The sequence below is a fragment of the Thamnophis elegans genome, chromosome Z (genome assembly GCF_009769535.1).
Source record: "Thamnophis elegans isolate rThaEle1 chromosome Z, rThaEle1.pri, whole genome shotgun sequence".
Lineage (NCBI taxonomy): Eukaryota > Metazoa > Chordata > Lepidosauria > Squamata > Colubridae > Thamnophis > Thamnophis elegans.
Window position 1 is genome coordinate 31,289,104 of NC_045558.1, and position 17,387 is coordinate 31,306,490.

At 42.8% G+C, this 17,387-nt stretch overlaps 1 protein-coding gene across 1 annotated transcript in view; it reads left to right on the top strand.

Annotated features, from left to right (window-relative positions):
- LOC116522078 (probable acyl-CoA dehydrogenase 6) overlaps nt 1–17,387 on the top strand; it is a 64,939-nt gene that overhangs the window by 32,598 nt on the left and 14,954 nt on the right. Inside the window, exons 3-5 of the mRNA XM_032236677.1 lie at nt 315–444; nt 8,002–8,108; nt 11,141–11,308. Coding sequence (XP_032092568.1) covers nt 315–444; nt 8,002–8,108; nt 11,141–11,308 — 405 coding nt within the window. The remainder of the gene's footprint in view (nt 1–314; nt 445–8,001; nt 8,109–11,140; nt 11,309–17,387) is intronic.

A 17,387-nucleotide genomic window follows, 5' to 3' on the forward strand; every position in this document is an offset into this window, starting at 1 on the left:
ACTTATATACCGCTTCATAGGCCTTTCAGGCCTCTCTAAGCGGTTTACAGAGAGTCAGCATATTGCCCCCAACAATCTGGGTCCTCATTTTACCCACCTCGGAAGGATGGAAGGCTGAGTGTCTTCAGCATGCCTTGATCTTTCTCTGAAAGACCTATTGTGCTACCATTTTAATTCCATAGGTGATAGCAGTAATTCATCATGGTAATTCATTAAAATGGACTTGTTACGTTAAGCAGAGAAGTTGAATGTGTTTCTAGAATTCATAACTTTAAATCAGTTTGTAATGATAATGTGTTTTTTTTTATTTTTAGAATATGGCGGCCTAAATTTGGATTTCTCCTATGTTATAGCAATGGCAGAAGAATTTGGAGCGATTCGCTGTGGGGCTATTCCCATGGCTATTGGGGTACAGACCAGTATGGCTACACCAGCTCTTACAAGGTAAATTTGTGGTGGAAAATGGAAAACATATTTTTTCCATTGAGCCACAGAAATAGAGACCATTCACGACATCAAGTCCAATTTCCCATTTAGTTTGTGAGGTTTTTTTTTTTAGGTAATACTGGAATTTGGAACTCTTTTCTGATTCTACTATTTTGGAAAAGACTACAAAAGTGAAATAGTTTGAAATCTAGCTCTGTGCAATAGATATTAAAAAAAAAAATAAGTCTACAGAGAAATTTTGTTATCCCACATTTGATCATTTGCCAGTCTAGGTCCAGCAGCAAAGAGACAAGGCTTCAGTTTGGAAATCAAGGCTTAAAGTATCTGAATAAATAGTTGTTGACAATGGTGGGTCTTGAGCACTCTGCTCCTGGTTATATAGATAGAACCATCCCTTGTGCTGCTCATTTGGAAGGGCAAGTCTCATTTCTTGTGAAGACTTTTGCAAAGCATCTCTCTCCTCCTGATGTCTTCGCATCATGGAGAGCCCTGCACTAGAGTGGTGACAGCTTAGACTTCTCATCTGTAGTGTGGCAGCTATGACTGCTGGTTATTGTCCTGCTCCTTCTCCTCTCCTTGCAGGCCTTCAGGCAGCAGCTGTCCCACCAGAGTCTTCCAACAGCCAGCCCACAACCATAGAGTATAGTACCAGAGTGGCTGCTGCCAGAAGACTTGGCAGCAGATCTCCGGAGTTTGGAAGCCAGTTATGCTCGGAGCATGGGGGTGGTGGTGGCAGCGCGGTGGCGGCACCCTGGTCCTACAGGGAGAGCTGGGCTAGGGCATGGTGAGGCTTGGAGGCACACGAGCTGGGGGAGGAACAGGCGCTCCCGCAACCTCCCTTTCCAGCCGGGCAGAGCGCCATGCAGATTAGCGCCTTTGGGATATTACTGGGTCGGTGAGTGGCATTCTGCCTGGATGGAAAGGGGGGTTGTCAGGCAGTTGCTCGTGAGAGCAGCCTCCTGGCAAGCGCCCACTCCAGCTGGGCACAGCGCCACTCGCCAACCTAGCGGTATCTTGTAAGCAGCAAACAATGTGAGCCCCTTTGCCCCGGCTCCTGCGTCTTGGCGCCTTCGGGATATCGCTAGGTTGGTGAGTGTCGCTCTGCCTGGCTGGGGTGGGTGGGGTGTCCAGGGGGCTTATCAGGGAAGGGCGTATATTTTTGCCCACAAGTAAAATATGGCATGGGCTTATTATCAGGACATGTCGTAGTTTCGGGGAAACACGGTACTTTTCTACCTTGGAATGAAGACATGGTTCAGTGAAAGAACAGATGTTTTGCATTCAAAAGCTCTCAGATTCCTTCTTTAGCATTTCCAGGTAGGATACTCAAAAATTCATGTAGCTGACATTGCTTCATTGCAGAGGTTAATGAGCTTCTAACAAATTTGAAACTTTTTTGTATTATGCTTTGATTTGCTTGGTAAAAGTGAAAATTTATAAACCAGTGCATTTCTGGGCTGTTCTAAATTTAATTTCTCTGCTCTATAATATTTTTGCATGGAAGTGTAGCTATGGGCCATTTTTTTCTCCTTTCTGTTTAATACTTGTATATATGGTTTTATGTTTTATTTAAGTTTGGCTTAAGATGGGTGGTCATAACTTTAAATTCTGTGGGTGTGGGTGTGGGTCTTTGTGGGAGTTTGTGGGTGTATGTTTCCTAGAATGCGTTTAATCCAGAGCTATATTATGAAAGTTGTTTTGTCTTCTTCACTTCCTTTCTGATTTGAATGAATATTACCATGTATGAGTTTATCTGGAGAATTGAGGACAGTTTTTTTGTGCCTTTGCTCACCATAAAGACTTTTTTGGATAAATCTTTGAAGTAAAATTTTCCCCATATCTTTAAATATGCATAATGGAGTTCTCTATTTAATTGCTTCTGACAGATCTCTAATCAATTTATGGCATTGTGGAGATTAAAATTATAGCTTTATATAATACAACTGTAGCAAGTGATCCAGATAACAATCTTATTATGTTTAATTTTTCTCTGCAATTTAACATTAATCAGTAAACAACAATCAGTCTGGTTGCAATCTGTCATTCAGCAACCATTCAGTTACAATAGTATTGAACAAGAGGAACTTAAAACCAGTCTGTATTGCTTACAGATGTCACAGTATCCCCACAGTCATGTGATAGAGATCCAGGTCTTTGGGTGCCTGACTCGTAATTACATCATAGCCACAGTCATGTGATCACCATTGGGGACCTTTCCTGCCAGATTCCCATAAACAAAGGCAGTGTGGAAACTAGAAGGAAAAGTCATTACAGGGGAAATCATTACAGTTACAGGAACTGAGCATGGCTAGTCTAGTGAATACAAGGAGCAGGGGAGACATGATAGCAGTCTTGCAATATTTGAGGGGCTGCCCCAGAGAGGAGGGGGTCAAGCTATTTTCTGAAGCACCCGAAGGCCAGACAGGAATAATGGATTGAAACTGATCAAGGAGAGATTCAACCTAGAATTAAGGAGAAATTTACTGACAGTGAGAACAATCAACCAATGGAACAGCTTGTCTTCAGAAGTTGTGGGTGTTTCATCACTGGAAGCTTTCAAGAAAAGACTGGACTGCCATCTATCTTAAATGGTGTAGAGTCTCCTTCTTGGTCAGGGAGTTGGACTAGATCCGGGATGGTGAACCTATGGAACGTGTGCCACAGGTAGCACGCGGAGCCATTTGTGACTTCTGGTTTGCTCGTATGATCAATTTAAGCCCTCCGGAGGCTTCAGGGACCTTCAGGAGGCTTCTCTGAAGGCTCAGGAGGACTAAAAACTACACTACAAGCAAACCATTTGCTCGTAGGGTAGTTAATCCTCTGGAGCCTTCAGGGAAGCTCCTGAAGGTCCCTGAAACCTCTGGAGGGCTTCGTGGGGAGGCGGGGAGGCTGTTTTCACCCTGCCCAGGTTCCTATAAAGCCTCTGAAGCCTGGGGAGGGTGAATAAAGCATGCAAAAACTGGGGATGTGTGCATTGCATTATGGATGCGGCACACACATGCACAACACCCCTGAGCTCCCCTCACTTATGGCATGTGAGCCAAAAAGGGTTCACCATTACTGGACTAGATGATTTAAAAGGTCCCTCCCAACTCTTATTATTCTGTTATTCATTAGTTACTCCTGCTGTTAATATGGCTCTGCACTACATCTTACAAATCTTGAATCTCCAAAGACCTACTTAAGAGTCCTCTTTGTAGATTTTAGTTCAGCATTCAATACCATCATACAGGACATTCCTCTAACTAAACTAAATCAGCTAGCGGTACCTGAACACACTTTTAAGTCATGGATCACAAACTTCCTAAAAGACAGGAAGCAGCAGGTGAAGATAGGTAAAATCACATCAGATCCCCATACAATTAGCACAGGAGCGCCCACCCCCCTGGACTGTGTGCTCGCCCCACTTCTCTCTATATAGCAATGACTGCATCTCAAATGATACATCTGTTAAACTACTGAAGTTTGCAAATGATACAACAGTGATTGGTCTCATTCGAGATAATGATGAAATTTCATACAGACGGGAGGTTGAACAACTAGCCTCATGGTGCGACTGGAACAATCTAGAACTGAACACACTCAAAACCTTAGAAATGGTGGTAGACTTTAGGAGAAACCCTACCATACTACCACCTATTACAATACTAGACAACATAGTATCAACAGTACAGATCTTCAAATTTCTAGGTTCTACCACATCTCAAGACTTAAAATGGACACCTAACATTAAAAAAGTAATTAACAAAGCACAATAAAGAATGTTCTTTCTGCGCTAATTCAGGAAGCTCAAACTGCCCAAGGAGCTGCTGATACAGTTCTATAGAGGAATTATTGAGTCTGTCATCTGCACCTCTATAACTGTCTGGTTTGGTTCTGCAACCCAACCAGACAGACACCACTTCAGAAGATATTCAGAACTGCAGAAAAAAAAATTACTGCCAACCTACCTTCCATTGAGGACCTGTACACTGTAAGAGTCAAAAAGAGGGCCGTGAAAATATTTACAGACCCCTCGCATCCTGGACATAAAATGTTTCAATTCCTATCTTCAAAATAACACTGTAGAACACTGCACACCAAGACAACTAGAAACAAGAACAATTTTTCCACGAACGCCATCACTCTGCTAACCAAATAATTTCCTCACCACTGTCAAGCCATTCACTAAGGCTGCATTACTATTACTATTAGTCTTCTCATATTTCCTATCACCCATCTCCTCCCACTTATGACTGTAGAACTGTAACTTGGTGGTTTGCATCCTTACGATTTATATTTATATTGATTCTTTCCTGATTACTTATTTGTATTCTGGGACTATCATTAAGTGTTGTACCTTATGATTCTTGACAAATGTATCTTGTCACTTTATGTACACTGAGAGCTCATGCAACAAAGACAAATTCCTTGTGTGTCCAATCAACTTGACCAATAAAGAATTCTATTCTATTCTATTCTATTCTATTCTATTCTACTCTACTCTACTCTACTCTACTCTACTCTACTCTACTCTACTCTACTCTACTCTACTCTACTCTACTCTACTTTTTATCCCAAGAAGGTCCACTATAGTGTATACTATCCCAGGGATTTCATTCTCCATAGCAACTGTCAGTGCTCTGTAGCAGCCCATGCTCTTGAGTATGATAAAAAATGTTCAATTTGCCAACTCCTGCAACCTAGTCCCCTAGCTAAACTAACTATACTCTGATGAGGCTTATATATGAAGCAGACCATTTTCTATTCAATAATAATACTGATTTTTCTTCTCTATTTTTGTTTTATGATTTTGAATACGGTTTACACTCATGTTTGAATTGGGTAACTATATAAATAAATAATTTCTAAATATATAAATAATAGCTGAAGGTGCCCGTATTTTGTTCACAATTAGATTTTTTTTAAAAAAAAAACAAGTGTGTGGACATAGTAGCCTTTAATATTCTAATCATGTCAATCTGTGAGCTACAGAGATTTGGTTGATTTATTATGTGCCATCAAGTCAATGCCTAGTAATTTGTGCCTAGAATGGGAACTCAAGATTGATTTGTTCTATGATTTATTTGTTTGTTTTCTTGGCTGTCCATGATGTTCTCAAGACATCTTCTCCAACACCATAATTCAAGTGCATCAATACTTTTCCTAACCTGCTTCTTCAAATTCTGTCAGGACCAAGCCCAAAGACAGCACATTGAGATCCAAATGAGTCTAGATCTTTATATTTGCTTACACTTAATAGACAGAATCTTACCAGGCTAAAGCTATAACTTTCTAATATAATAGATATACCCCGGGAGATACCCTCTCAGTGATTCTAGGCAGCTTATATGGATACAAATCCAATATACAAACATAGAAAGCTAATGCCCCCTATCCCTGTCTTGATTTCAATTCGATTCCAATAGCTGTTTCATGCAAACTGGCTCATTAAGCATTAGCACATTTTGCAACTCAAAGTAGCACACACAAACAAATGTACACTATTTTAGTTATAGAATCTAATACAGAAATTTGCCCTCGAGGTCTATCTAAGTTGAAATTACTTATTTACAACATAGTATTAAGTGGAGTCATACTGTTTGCTCAGGCCCTATATAGATAGTCTTTAACTTATGACCACAGTTAGGACTGGATTTTGGTTGCTAAGCTATGTGGTCATAAAATGAGTTATCATGTATTGATTAGCAATGCAATCCTAGCAATTCCTGTTGCTGTCATTAAGTAAATTCTGCTGATCATTGCCGAGGACCCACTGCAGCCAAATCTAGGATTAATCTATCATCATCCCCAACCCCAATAAAACATGGCATTGCTTCCTGCTCCCCCCCCCACCTATCTTCCCCTCCCTCCCAGGAGTTATTTGCAAAGGGAGTTTTGGTGTGTTCTCAGTGGTTTATTTTCCCTTGTTTATTTTCTTTTTTGCAACACAAAGCCAGTCCCAGCCTAGCCTACAAGTGTGCTGTACTGCAGTTCAGGGACTCCTTCCTTCCTTCCTTCCTTCCTTCCTTCCTTCCTTCCTTCCTTCCTTTCTTTTCATGAAACCAGCCTCATACCAGCAGCCAAGCTAGATATGCCTTGTCAGCAGTGGGATCAAGAGGACAAGAAGATACTTTGGAAAAGCAGAGCCCAGGAGGCCAAAAGGTTATAGCTGGGAAGAGTGAGTGGGTGGAGATATGTGGGAATTGCAGTATCGCTGTGGTTATAAGTACATGTGGGCTGCCAACTGCCTGAATTTTGATCACATGAGTGCAGGGAGGCTACAACAGCCATAACCTCAGGCAAAGCTTGTAAGTCACTTTGTTTAACACCGTTGAATGATCGCTGAACAAATAGTAATAAGTCAAGGACTATCTGTATAACGCAGTCTACCTGTTGATTTCACAAATCAGTGCTGGCTGTCCATCCTATTTTAACTAGTTTGTTTTTTTAAAATTAAAGAACAATGTAATTTAGAATTAGTTTTTAAGGTTAAATAATGTGCGTAGTGATGGTGGAAACTAAAAAACAAACAAACAAAAAGCAACCCAGGGAAAAAACTCTGAACATTTGAAAAAAAAAAAGAGCCACCCAAAATTCAGGTGCAGAGAGAGAGCCGGGGGGGGGGGGGGACAGGGGGGAGAAGAGAAACCAAAAGGGGCAATCAGCATTCAGTACAGAATTTTTTTCAAATGATATTACTATTGGGAGATGCAATGCTAGGATATTTGGGGGTTCCATGCTGAAGGATAGGTCAATGCTCAGTTTCTAGAAAAACTTTCCATGGTCAGTAGTCTTATTCTTGAGAGAAATGTATTATGTTTAGGATGGAAAAAATGTCATTTAAGACAAGGCCAGAGCAAAAAGAGGACCAAGTGAAGTATCACACCAATTTCATGCAGATAAGATCTATATTCTATCTACTATGCATTGAAAGAGGAAAACGGGTGTTCAATTATGAACATTCTGTATAGGTACAATTTAAGTAAACCTGTCCCAAAGGAGCTTTTTCAAGAGGCAACTCGACTTTCTGGTTTTTCTTTGAAGATGTTTCGCTTCTTATCCAAGAAGCTTCTTCAGACTTGGATGGGGTCAGTAGGGGGGAGGCATCTTTGAGACAGCCATGACCTGGATGACTGAGAATCTCCATAGACTTTCTCCAACCTGTCTTCTCCAAAAAATTTTTGACCAAAAACATGTTTTTTGTTTGTTTGTGGTGTCTTTGGTTTGCTTGTACAAACAACAGTAATAAAAAATAGGTCACACCCTAAGCATCTGATGATTGAGGGACTTCTTCTTTCTTAGAAACTGTTATATTTGATCATTTGCCTTGCTAGCTTTTGCTGCCAAATGATACAAAGTTGTTTTTTCCATGAATTATTTTGCTCAAGTTCTGCTGGAAAGACAGATTTATAAGTTATTTTATCTCATGCTTTGCTTCCCGTTCTTTATTTTAAAAGTTATACGTAAATTTCCTCTTAAAAAGGGTTGTGAAATACTCCTGTAGTTGATCTTGCTTTCAGAAATCACACAAAAGAACCGTGGTAAAAGTGTTTGACTTTGTCATCATTGCAGATTTGGTACAGATGAGCTGAAGAAAGAATTTCTTGCTCCAACAATAGCTGGAGATGTTGTGGCTTGCATAGGAGTAAGTGAATCTGGGGCAGGTTCAGATGTTGCAAGTAAGTATAACTCAGTATAAAATTTACAATTTACATTTACAACGGATTATTGACTATTTATTTTACAAATTTATGTGGCTATTTATTTAGCATACACATTAAGAACTCTTAAGTGGTGAGCAAGAATAAAACCATAATAGGTTAAGGTAAAGTTCCCCTCAGGGAACTCTAGGGGACAGTGCTCATCTCCATTTCAAAGTTGAAGAGACAGTGTTGTCCGAAAACTTCTCCATGGTCATGTGGCCAGCATGACTAAACGCCAAAGGCTCATGGTACACTTATCTTCCCACCAAAGATAGTTCCTATTTTTCTACTTGCCTTTTTTACGTGCTTTCAAACTGCTAGGTTGGCAGAAGTTGGGACAAGTAATGGGAGCTCACTCCATTACGTAGCACTAGGGATTTGAGCCCCCAAATTGCCAACCTTTCTTATTGATAAGCTCAGTGTCTTAGACACTGAGCCACCTTAGAAAACCATAATAGATTGAATTATACATTTTAAATCAAACAAAAAAAATATGTATTTTACTATCACTGTACCACAATTCTCATTTAATTACAATTACTTAAACATGTTTTTATCTAAAATCATTTGTATTTAAAGATGCAGCCACCTATGGACATTCATTCGCAGTTTCAATAAACCTCCAATCTTTATGACATATTCTGAAACAAATTCAGTTAGTAAAATATATAAGCATTTCCCCCCTTTCCCCCCCCAATTCACAGTTTAAAGCTTATATCCAATTTGCTTTTACTAGTACAACACACACACACACGCACACACACACACACAATTAAACATTATCCATTAACATGTCCTTGTTATTATTGTAGTTGACTAAAAATTATTTACTATTTATATCATCTCTCCTCTCATCAAACCCAAAAGGAATTATACCTTTATAGCAAGCTCTAAACAAAAATTTATTAATAAAATTTATAGGACTTTTCCCTAAGTCCCAAATTATAATTTATATCCAAGTTATTTTTTACTAATTAAGGTTATTATTTCATTATTATTATAGTTAATTATATGTTAACAAATGAACTTTTGCTTAAAGGACTAATTTATCTTTTTTTTAAAAGTTTTTTTGGACAATCTTTCTCAAAGTAAAAAAAACCTCACCCGATGGACTCACTTTCACTTCCTTCCTTCCACACCCCTCTCCAACTTTGTCAGCCTAGGGGCTGCCTGTTTGCCGCCGGCTTGAAGCACTTCCCTTGGGTCAATCAGGGACTTTGCGGTGTCCCTGAGACCAGCAAGGCTTTGTCTTTCTGTTCATCGTCTCTCTGGGACGGTTTAGGTCCTGCTGGACCGTCCAGCAGCAAAAGTGTCAGTGGCGGTCTCGGACTGTCGAGACCGCACGTTGTATTGTTGCGACGTTGGCTCCTCCTTAGATCTGAACTGATCAACAGCAGGTAGGGAAAGATGCCTTGTTTTATTACAATTTGATTGAATTTGCGTGCTAGTATTAATTTTCCTCCTATGGAGTCCTTGGTGTTCTCTGAGATTACAGATGTTTTATTATTAGACAACCTACGGACGATTTGTAAAGTTGTATCTAGTCTTGTAACAAAACATCTGTGAGCAAACAACCAAACTCAGAGAGCACCAAGGACTTGATAGTTCAATCCTGAACTACAGATATTATCTCCCCACTAGCTTAAATAACTAGGAAATTCCAATATGCTATTAAATAAAGCCACTTTTATTTTCTCTTCTTAGACATCCCTCATTTTACTAATCTATAGGGTTTATCGTTTCCACCTTAACAACGATTAAAATCAAACAATTAAAATAACACTTTCCCATCTTTCTTTATGGACCACAATTCCCTTAAATATTTGTGGAACTTCAGAACTAATGTCTCTTTGTGAAGCAGTGAAAATATAATGATCATTATTGTCTGCATTAAGACCAATATTTAGTGAATAAAAATAGGGCAATAGGGAGAAATAAAGCATTAAAGGGTTCAAAGGAGGTTGGAGTAGGCAAAAGAACCACTACATTGAATTGGCTAATTGCCCTGAATTGGTGTCAGGTAATTTCAAATATCTCTATGTTCATAAAATAAATTAGGATTAAAAAAACTGGGTGAGTGTGTGTGAGAGAGGGGGGGAACAGGAAGAGAGAGAGAGATTGAGATTCATTTTAAAGGTTAAATCCATCTTTTCCGATGTATATAAAATACATCTATAAAATACATTGGTGGTACTTGTGTTAAGACAGCAATTGAATTTGGGAATGATATAGATGGCATAAAGCATGCCATCATATGATTTCACTGCTTAGTGAGAACAATCCTAACACTTGTAGTTGTTGTCAACTAAGATGGGTGAGCCGTGGTGGCGCAGTGGTTAAAATGCAGTATTGCAGGTAATTCTGCTGACTGCCATTGCTATTGTTATTACTAACTGGAAAGCAGCAGGGGTCATGGGCCTGCTGCAGAATGTGTGGGATGCAGGCTCATGAGGGAAGCCCTGAGAAGCCTGGGAGAGGCTGTGTGCAACTTGGGGGAAACCAGAAGAGGGCTTGGCAGGCAAGGCAGAAGCTGCAGACAAATGCAAGAATGCTGGGGAGTGGATGGCACTGCAGGATGTGAGAACAGAAAAGGTGAAGAATGGGTGGTGCAGAAGGAGCACAAGTGTAGGGAGACTGGGGATGGGGGGGGGAATCTTTAGAGCAACCTATGATCCTCACAGCTAGCTTCCACTTTGACTTTGCTTGTGGAAATGGCTCACATTTACCTGTAACTGTGATAAATGTGAGCCATTTCCAAGTGCCAGCTGCCAAGTTGCCAAATGCATGTGGCAAGTCAGAGGGGATTGCAATCACATGACCATAGAACACTGCAATTTCATAAATGGGAGCCAGTTGCCAAGTACTCCAATCTGAATCACAGGACCATTGGGGCACTATGACAGCCGGAACTTTAAGGACCATTCATAAAGACTGCTCACTGCACCATCATCACTTCGTGTAGTTGGACTCTTCACATTGCATAACATTTTTTCCCCTTGTTTGCATAGGCATCAAGACCAAAGCTGTAAGAAAAGGTGACGACTATGTGATAAATGGTAGCAAAATGTGGATCACTTCTGGAATTCAGGCAGACTGGATGTGCCTCTTGGCAAACACAAGCGATGGACCACCCCACAAAAATAAATCTCTTCTATGTCTGCCAATGAAATTGCCAGGTAACAAAGTTAAGATAAAATGATCTCAGACAAAAAAAAAAGTAATATCCAAACGTATAACTTATAAATTAGAGGAGTGGAAATTCTTTTTAACCTCATAAATCATCCTGAGAAATACATCTTCTAAATAATGACAGTCTTTTTAAAGCAAAATAGTGTTGGCTGTTAGAATTTGAAAAATGTATATTGTGATTCTGCTTTTCTTAGACTACACAAAATCTTCAAATAGCTGCCAGGCTTTCCAAATTAGAAACAGAATTTTTAATTGGAGTTTTACAGTTTTTGGTGTGGGGTTGTTTTTTTGTTGTTGTTGTTTTTTGCTATCATAAAAGTTGAAGCAACCAAGAAAATAAGTACTTAAAATTGAAAAAGCCTCAACAACAACTTGATATAATTGATAGTCAAACTTATGGCATAATTATGTTTTTGTGTGCTACAAAATTATTGCATTACTAGTTCTTTGTTAATTGAGATATCAGTAATTAGAACAGAGTCAAGAAAGAAAAAGAAATTAGGAGGAACAGAAGTATTTCATAGATTACTACTCCTGTTTCATGCATTTTGCACTCTCATTAGTTGTAGTCTGCTGTAGGAACAGATAAATTAGAAGGTGCTGCTGATTGTAAAATATTACTTGTAAAAATATCACTGGAAATATCCAAGCAAAAACTGATTAAGGGTATCGCTTGCAAAATTCCAGATGTCATATGATTGATTGATATTAGGGCATTTTGAAATTGTACCGTATATACTCGAGTATAGGCCGACCCGAATATAAGCCGAGGCACCTAATTTTACCACAAAAAACTGGAAAAGTTATTGACTCGAGTATAAGCCTAGGGTGGGAAATGCAGCAGCTACTGGTAAATTTCAAAAATAAAAATAGATACCAATAATGTTTTTGAATATTTATTTCAAAGAAAAACAGTAAACTAGCGGTGTATTCAATGAAATACTTCACTCACCTCATGATGCTGATGTCCCGCTGTGATGATGATGTCCCGTGCAGCCGCGGGAGCGATGTCCCGCCTCATATGACACACGGCACAGTGATTCCTATCATTGGATCACTGTACCAGAGGAGGTGGGACATCGCTATGTGGCTGCTTGCCATAACAAGGAGGAGGTGGGACATCGTTGCAGAGCGGCAGGAGGGGGAGGAAGGGGAATCGTAAGACAGCCCTGCATTACATTAGAACGTGAGGAGGGGGGATGGTGCGGTGCGCGCTGCGCGGCAAACTGACACAGAGGGAGGGGAAACTCACAGGGGCACTGGGCCATTCACGAGTGTCACCCAGCGGCATGACCCCGCCCCTTTTTCTCCTCCATTTCGGGCAAATTTTTCACTGACTCGAGTATAAGCCGAGGCGGCTTTTTTCAGCCCAAAAAGTGGGCTGAAAAACTAGGCTTATACTCGAGTATATACAGTAATCTCTGTTTTCATTATAATTTTATTATTATTCCTAACATGCTGTTATTTTTTTCTTCCCCCTTTCAGCGTGGTTGGACACTGGGTTTACATCTTCATTTAACTAGTTTTCATTATTGCAGCTGTCTTTATACACCAAATTACCGCTGATCCCATCAGTTTGCATGAATAGTTAGGTTGCTTGGCACCATTGTGTGTGTCACTTCATTCCAGAGGTGATATTTAGCAGGTTCAGAAGTTTGGAGAACCTGTAAATACTACCTCTGACTGGTTCCGCCCCATCTATTCTCTGCCTCACGAATCCCAGCTGATCAGGAGAAAATGGAGATTTTACAGTGTCTTTCCTCTGTCATGCCCACCAAGCCACACCCACCAAATCACACCCACAGAACCGCTAGTAAAAAAAATTGAATCCCACCACTGCTTCATACTTGCTCATGTAGAATAACTGTTAGTCTGCAGAGATTGTTCTTAAATTCTTTTCAATTTATTATGGTTTTTATATCACTCTGAACAATTTAGTGTTTTCACCAACTTCACTCCCCCAAAATAAGACAGGGTCCTATTTTCTTTTGACCCCCCCAAATATGGCCATGGCCATATCGGGTGGGAGGGCACAGGGGATGGGTTGGGCACAAGACTCTGCTTCAGTTTCTGAAAACTGGGGCCTCCGAATGAGTGAGTGAGGCTGGCTGGCTGTGACGGCTTGAACTCAGTGGGGCTCATCAGAGAGAGAGAGAGAGAGAGAGAGAGAGAGAGAGAGAAGGACAGAAGATGAAGGCGAAGGAAGTGGGGAGAGGGCGCAGCTTAATGGAATATTCGATATCCTGTAAGGCACATTTCTTGGCATTTTCCTCCTTTTCTTTTCTTTGCAAAAAGCAGAGCCGCGCTAGCTGGACAGAGCGGAGATGAGGCAGGTTGGATGCTTGGGATGGGAGTGGGGGGAGGAGACTGCTGAAGAAAAAGAGGGAAGGAGGGCTATGACTCCCCTCCTTGTTTAACCTCCAAGCTTCCTTACTCGTGCAGCCTCCTCCTCCTCCTTTCCTCCCCCTCTCCCTCAGTGGCAGCAGCACTTTCCAAAAGGTGCCGGGAGGAAAGGGAAGGGAAAGCAACTTTGGCGGCCACCCCTGAGCATACCCATTTGGCTGTTTGGGCATGCTTAACAAAAAGGTAGAAAGGCAGCCCAGCTGCCAAAAGAAGGCACCATACCCACTGGGGGTGGGCTTTGCCAGGTGTTGAGAAGTTTAGGGGCCACATGGAGAGGGCGAGAGAGATAGAGGGGTGAGTGGGGTGGGTGGCAGGGTTGTTGGGTTTCCTTTGCTGGACTTCTTCTGCATGAGCACTGGGTGACATGTAATGGGATGGGAAGTGTCGCTTCTCTGGAGCCCTGCCAACTTTTGTGGGCAAGTTTCCTCCCACACTTCTCCCACCTAGAGGAAGTGGAAGGCAACCAAGAGGCTGTGCCCACCTGAACTCCACTGCCAAGTTGTTGCAACCATCCAACACGGGGATGAAGGAGACCTGGGTGCAAAACGTGACACATTTAAACCCATGGAAAAAAAAAAACCACAACACTTTCCTTTCTCTTCACTCACGTCCCCCACTCACCCTGCATTATCCCTACCTTTCAGATTTGGCGAAATTCCGAAAATCCTGCTGTCTCTCATCGTGCATGCGTTTAAATAGATTTGTGGGGGGGGCGGTATTTTAACCCATGTGCTGAAGAGCCCAATTGGGCTTAGTATCAGGACATGTCATATTTTCAGGGAAACATAGTATTCTCAGTCAATTCTTTTATAAACATTTTACAAATCATATTTTAATATTTTAAAAGGCATCATTCCTAGAACAGAACCTGGGGGATCCTACTAGTTATATGCTCCATTGTGAGAAATATCCATTTATTCCTCCATATTGTTTTATATAATTGAGTTTGAGTTTATTGGTCTTGTATGCTGCCCACTCCCGAAGGACTCCGGGCGGCTTACAATAAACAAGGGAAGGGGATAAATAAACAAAACAACACTTTAAAATACGCAACATTCACAGTTACCGTGGGGCTGGATATTTCACAAGCCCCCCGGCCTGCTGGAGTAGCCAGGACTTGGTGGCTTTGCGGAAGGCTGGGAGGGTAGTAAGGGTCCGGATCTCCATGGGGAAGTCATTCCAGAGGGCTGGAGCTGCAACAGAGAAGGCTCTCCTCCGGGGAGCCGACATTGGCTGGCAGATGGAATCCGGAGGTGACCTAACCTGTGAGATCTGATCGGTCTATGGGAGGTAATCGGCAGGAGGCAGTCTCTCAGATACCCAGGTCCGATGCCATGTAGGGCTTTATAGGTGACGACCAGCACCTTGAAGCGGGTCCGGAGACTAATGGGTAGCCAGTGCAGCTCGCGGAGGATAGGTGTGACGTGGGTGTACCTGGGTGCACCCACAATCGCTCGTGCAGCTGCGTTCTGGACTAACTGAAGTTTTCAAACACACTTCAAGGGCAGCCCCATGTAGGTTACAGTAATCCAGTCTTGAGGTCACAAGGGCGTGAATGACTGTCTGAAGGGCCTCCCGGTCCAGGTAGGGTCGCAATTGGTGCACCAGGCGAACCTGGGCAAAGGTCCCCCTGGTCACAGCCGACAAATGGTGTTCTAAAGTCAGCTGGGGATCCAGGAGGACTCCCAAATTGCGGACCCTCTCTGAGGGGCGTATAATTTCACCCCCCAGCCTGAGAGATGGAATACTTGGCCAATCTTTGGGAGGGAACATCAGAAGCCACTCGGTCTTGTCTGGATTGAGTGCCAACTTGTTTGCTCCCATCCAGACCCTAACAGCCTCCAGGCACTGGCACATTACTTCTACTGCTTCGCTGAGTTGGCACGGGGCGGACAGATACAACTGTGTATCGTCCGCATATTGGTGGTATTTAATCCTGTGCTGGCGTATGATCTCACCCAGCGGCTTCATGTAGATGTTAACTAGGAGGGGGGACAGGACCGAACCCTGCATCACCCCATAGTTGAGGGGCCCTGGGGTCGACCTCTGCCCTCCGACCAACACCGACTGTGACCTGTCCGAGAGGTAGGAGGAGAACCACCAGAAGACGGTGCCTCCCACTCCCACCTCCCGCAACCGTCGCAGAAGGATACCATGGTCAATGGTATCGAAGGCCGCTGAGAGGTCAAGGAGCACAAGGATAGAGGGGTGACCCCTATCCCTGGCTCGCCAGAGATCATCGATCAGCGCGACCAAAGCAGTTTCAATGCTATAACCAGGCCTGAAGCCCGACTGAAAGGGATCCAGATAATCGGTTTCATCCAAGGACCGTCGGAGTTGAGAGGCCACCACTTTCTCAACAACCTTCCCAACAAAGGAAAGGTTGGAGACTGGACAATAGTTGCTCAAAATGGCTGGATCCAGAGATGGTTTCTTCAGGAGGGGTCTCACCACCGCGTCCTTTAGGAGAGACAGGAAAATTCCCTCCCGGAGAGAGGTGAGGTGGCGCAGTGGTTAAATGCAGCACTGCAGGCTACTTCAGCTGACTGCAGTTCTGCAGTTCGGCTGTTCAAATCTCACCGGCTCAAGGTTGACTCAGCCTTCCATCCTTCCGAGGTGGGTAAAATGAGGACCCGGATTGTTGTTGGGGGCAATATGCTGACTCTGTAAACCGCTTAGAGAGGGCTGAAAGCCCTATGAAGCGGTATATAAGGCTAACTGCTATAGGTGTTAATTATCGTCCGGATCCAGCCACGTGTCACCTCCCTGCTGGTCGAGACCAGCCAGGAGGGGCACGGGTCCAGTATACAAGTGGAGGCACTCACCGCTCCCATGGCCTTGTCCACTTCCTCAGGAGAAGCAAGTTGAAACTCAATCCATAAAGTATGTTCAAGACCTTCCCCCGGTACCTCGGCTGATACCGTGCAATTGGAGTCGAGGTCTGTCCGAATCCGAGCTACTTTATCCATTAAATACTGAACAAATTCCTCAGCTCTACCTTGTAAAGGGTCATCTGCATCCCTCCCTTTCAAGAGGAAGCGGGTTATTCTAAACAAGGCGGCTGGACGCGATTCAGCGGATGCAATAAGGGCGGCAAAATGCGAACATTTCGCCGCTCGTATTGCCACGAGATAGGCTCTGATAAAGGCTCTCATCAGTGCTCGGTCTGACTCAGATTTACTGGCCCTCCAGCGGCGCTCTAGGCGTCTCTTTTGGCACTTCATCTCCCGGAGTTCCTCGGTAAACCAAGGGGCCCTCCTGGATCCGCTGCCTCGGAGAGGTTGCAAAGGCATAATCCGGTTTAGAGCCTCTGCCACCACTGTATTCCAGGCAGTGACTAAAGACTCCACCAGATTGTGGACGATAGTGTCAGGTATTTCTCCAAGCGCCGTCTGAAATCCCATAGAGTCCATCAGGCGCCTGGGGCGGAACCACCTAATCGGTTCCCCCTCCCTACAGTGGGGGATTGGTTTCCGAAAGTCAAGCCTCAGTAGGAAGTGATCAGACCATGACAAGGGCAAGGTCTTAATGCCCTTCAACTCTAGATCACATCTCCACTGCTCTCAAAGGAATACGAGGTCAAGCGTGCGACTCGCTGAATGAGTCGAACCCCGAATTACTTGGGTCAAGTCCATGGCTGTCATGGAAGCCATGAACTCCTGC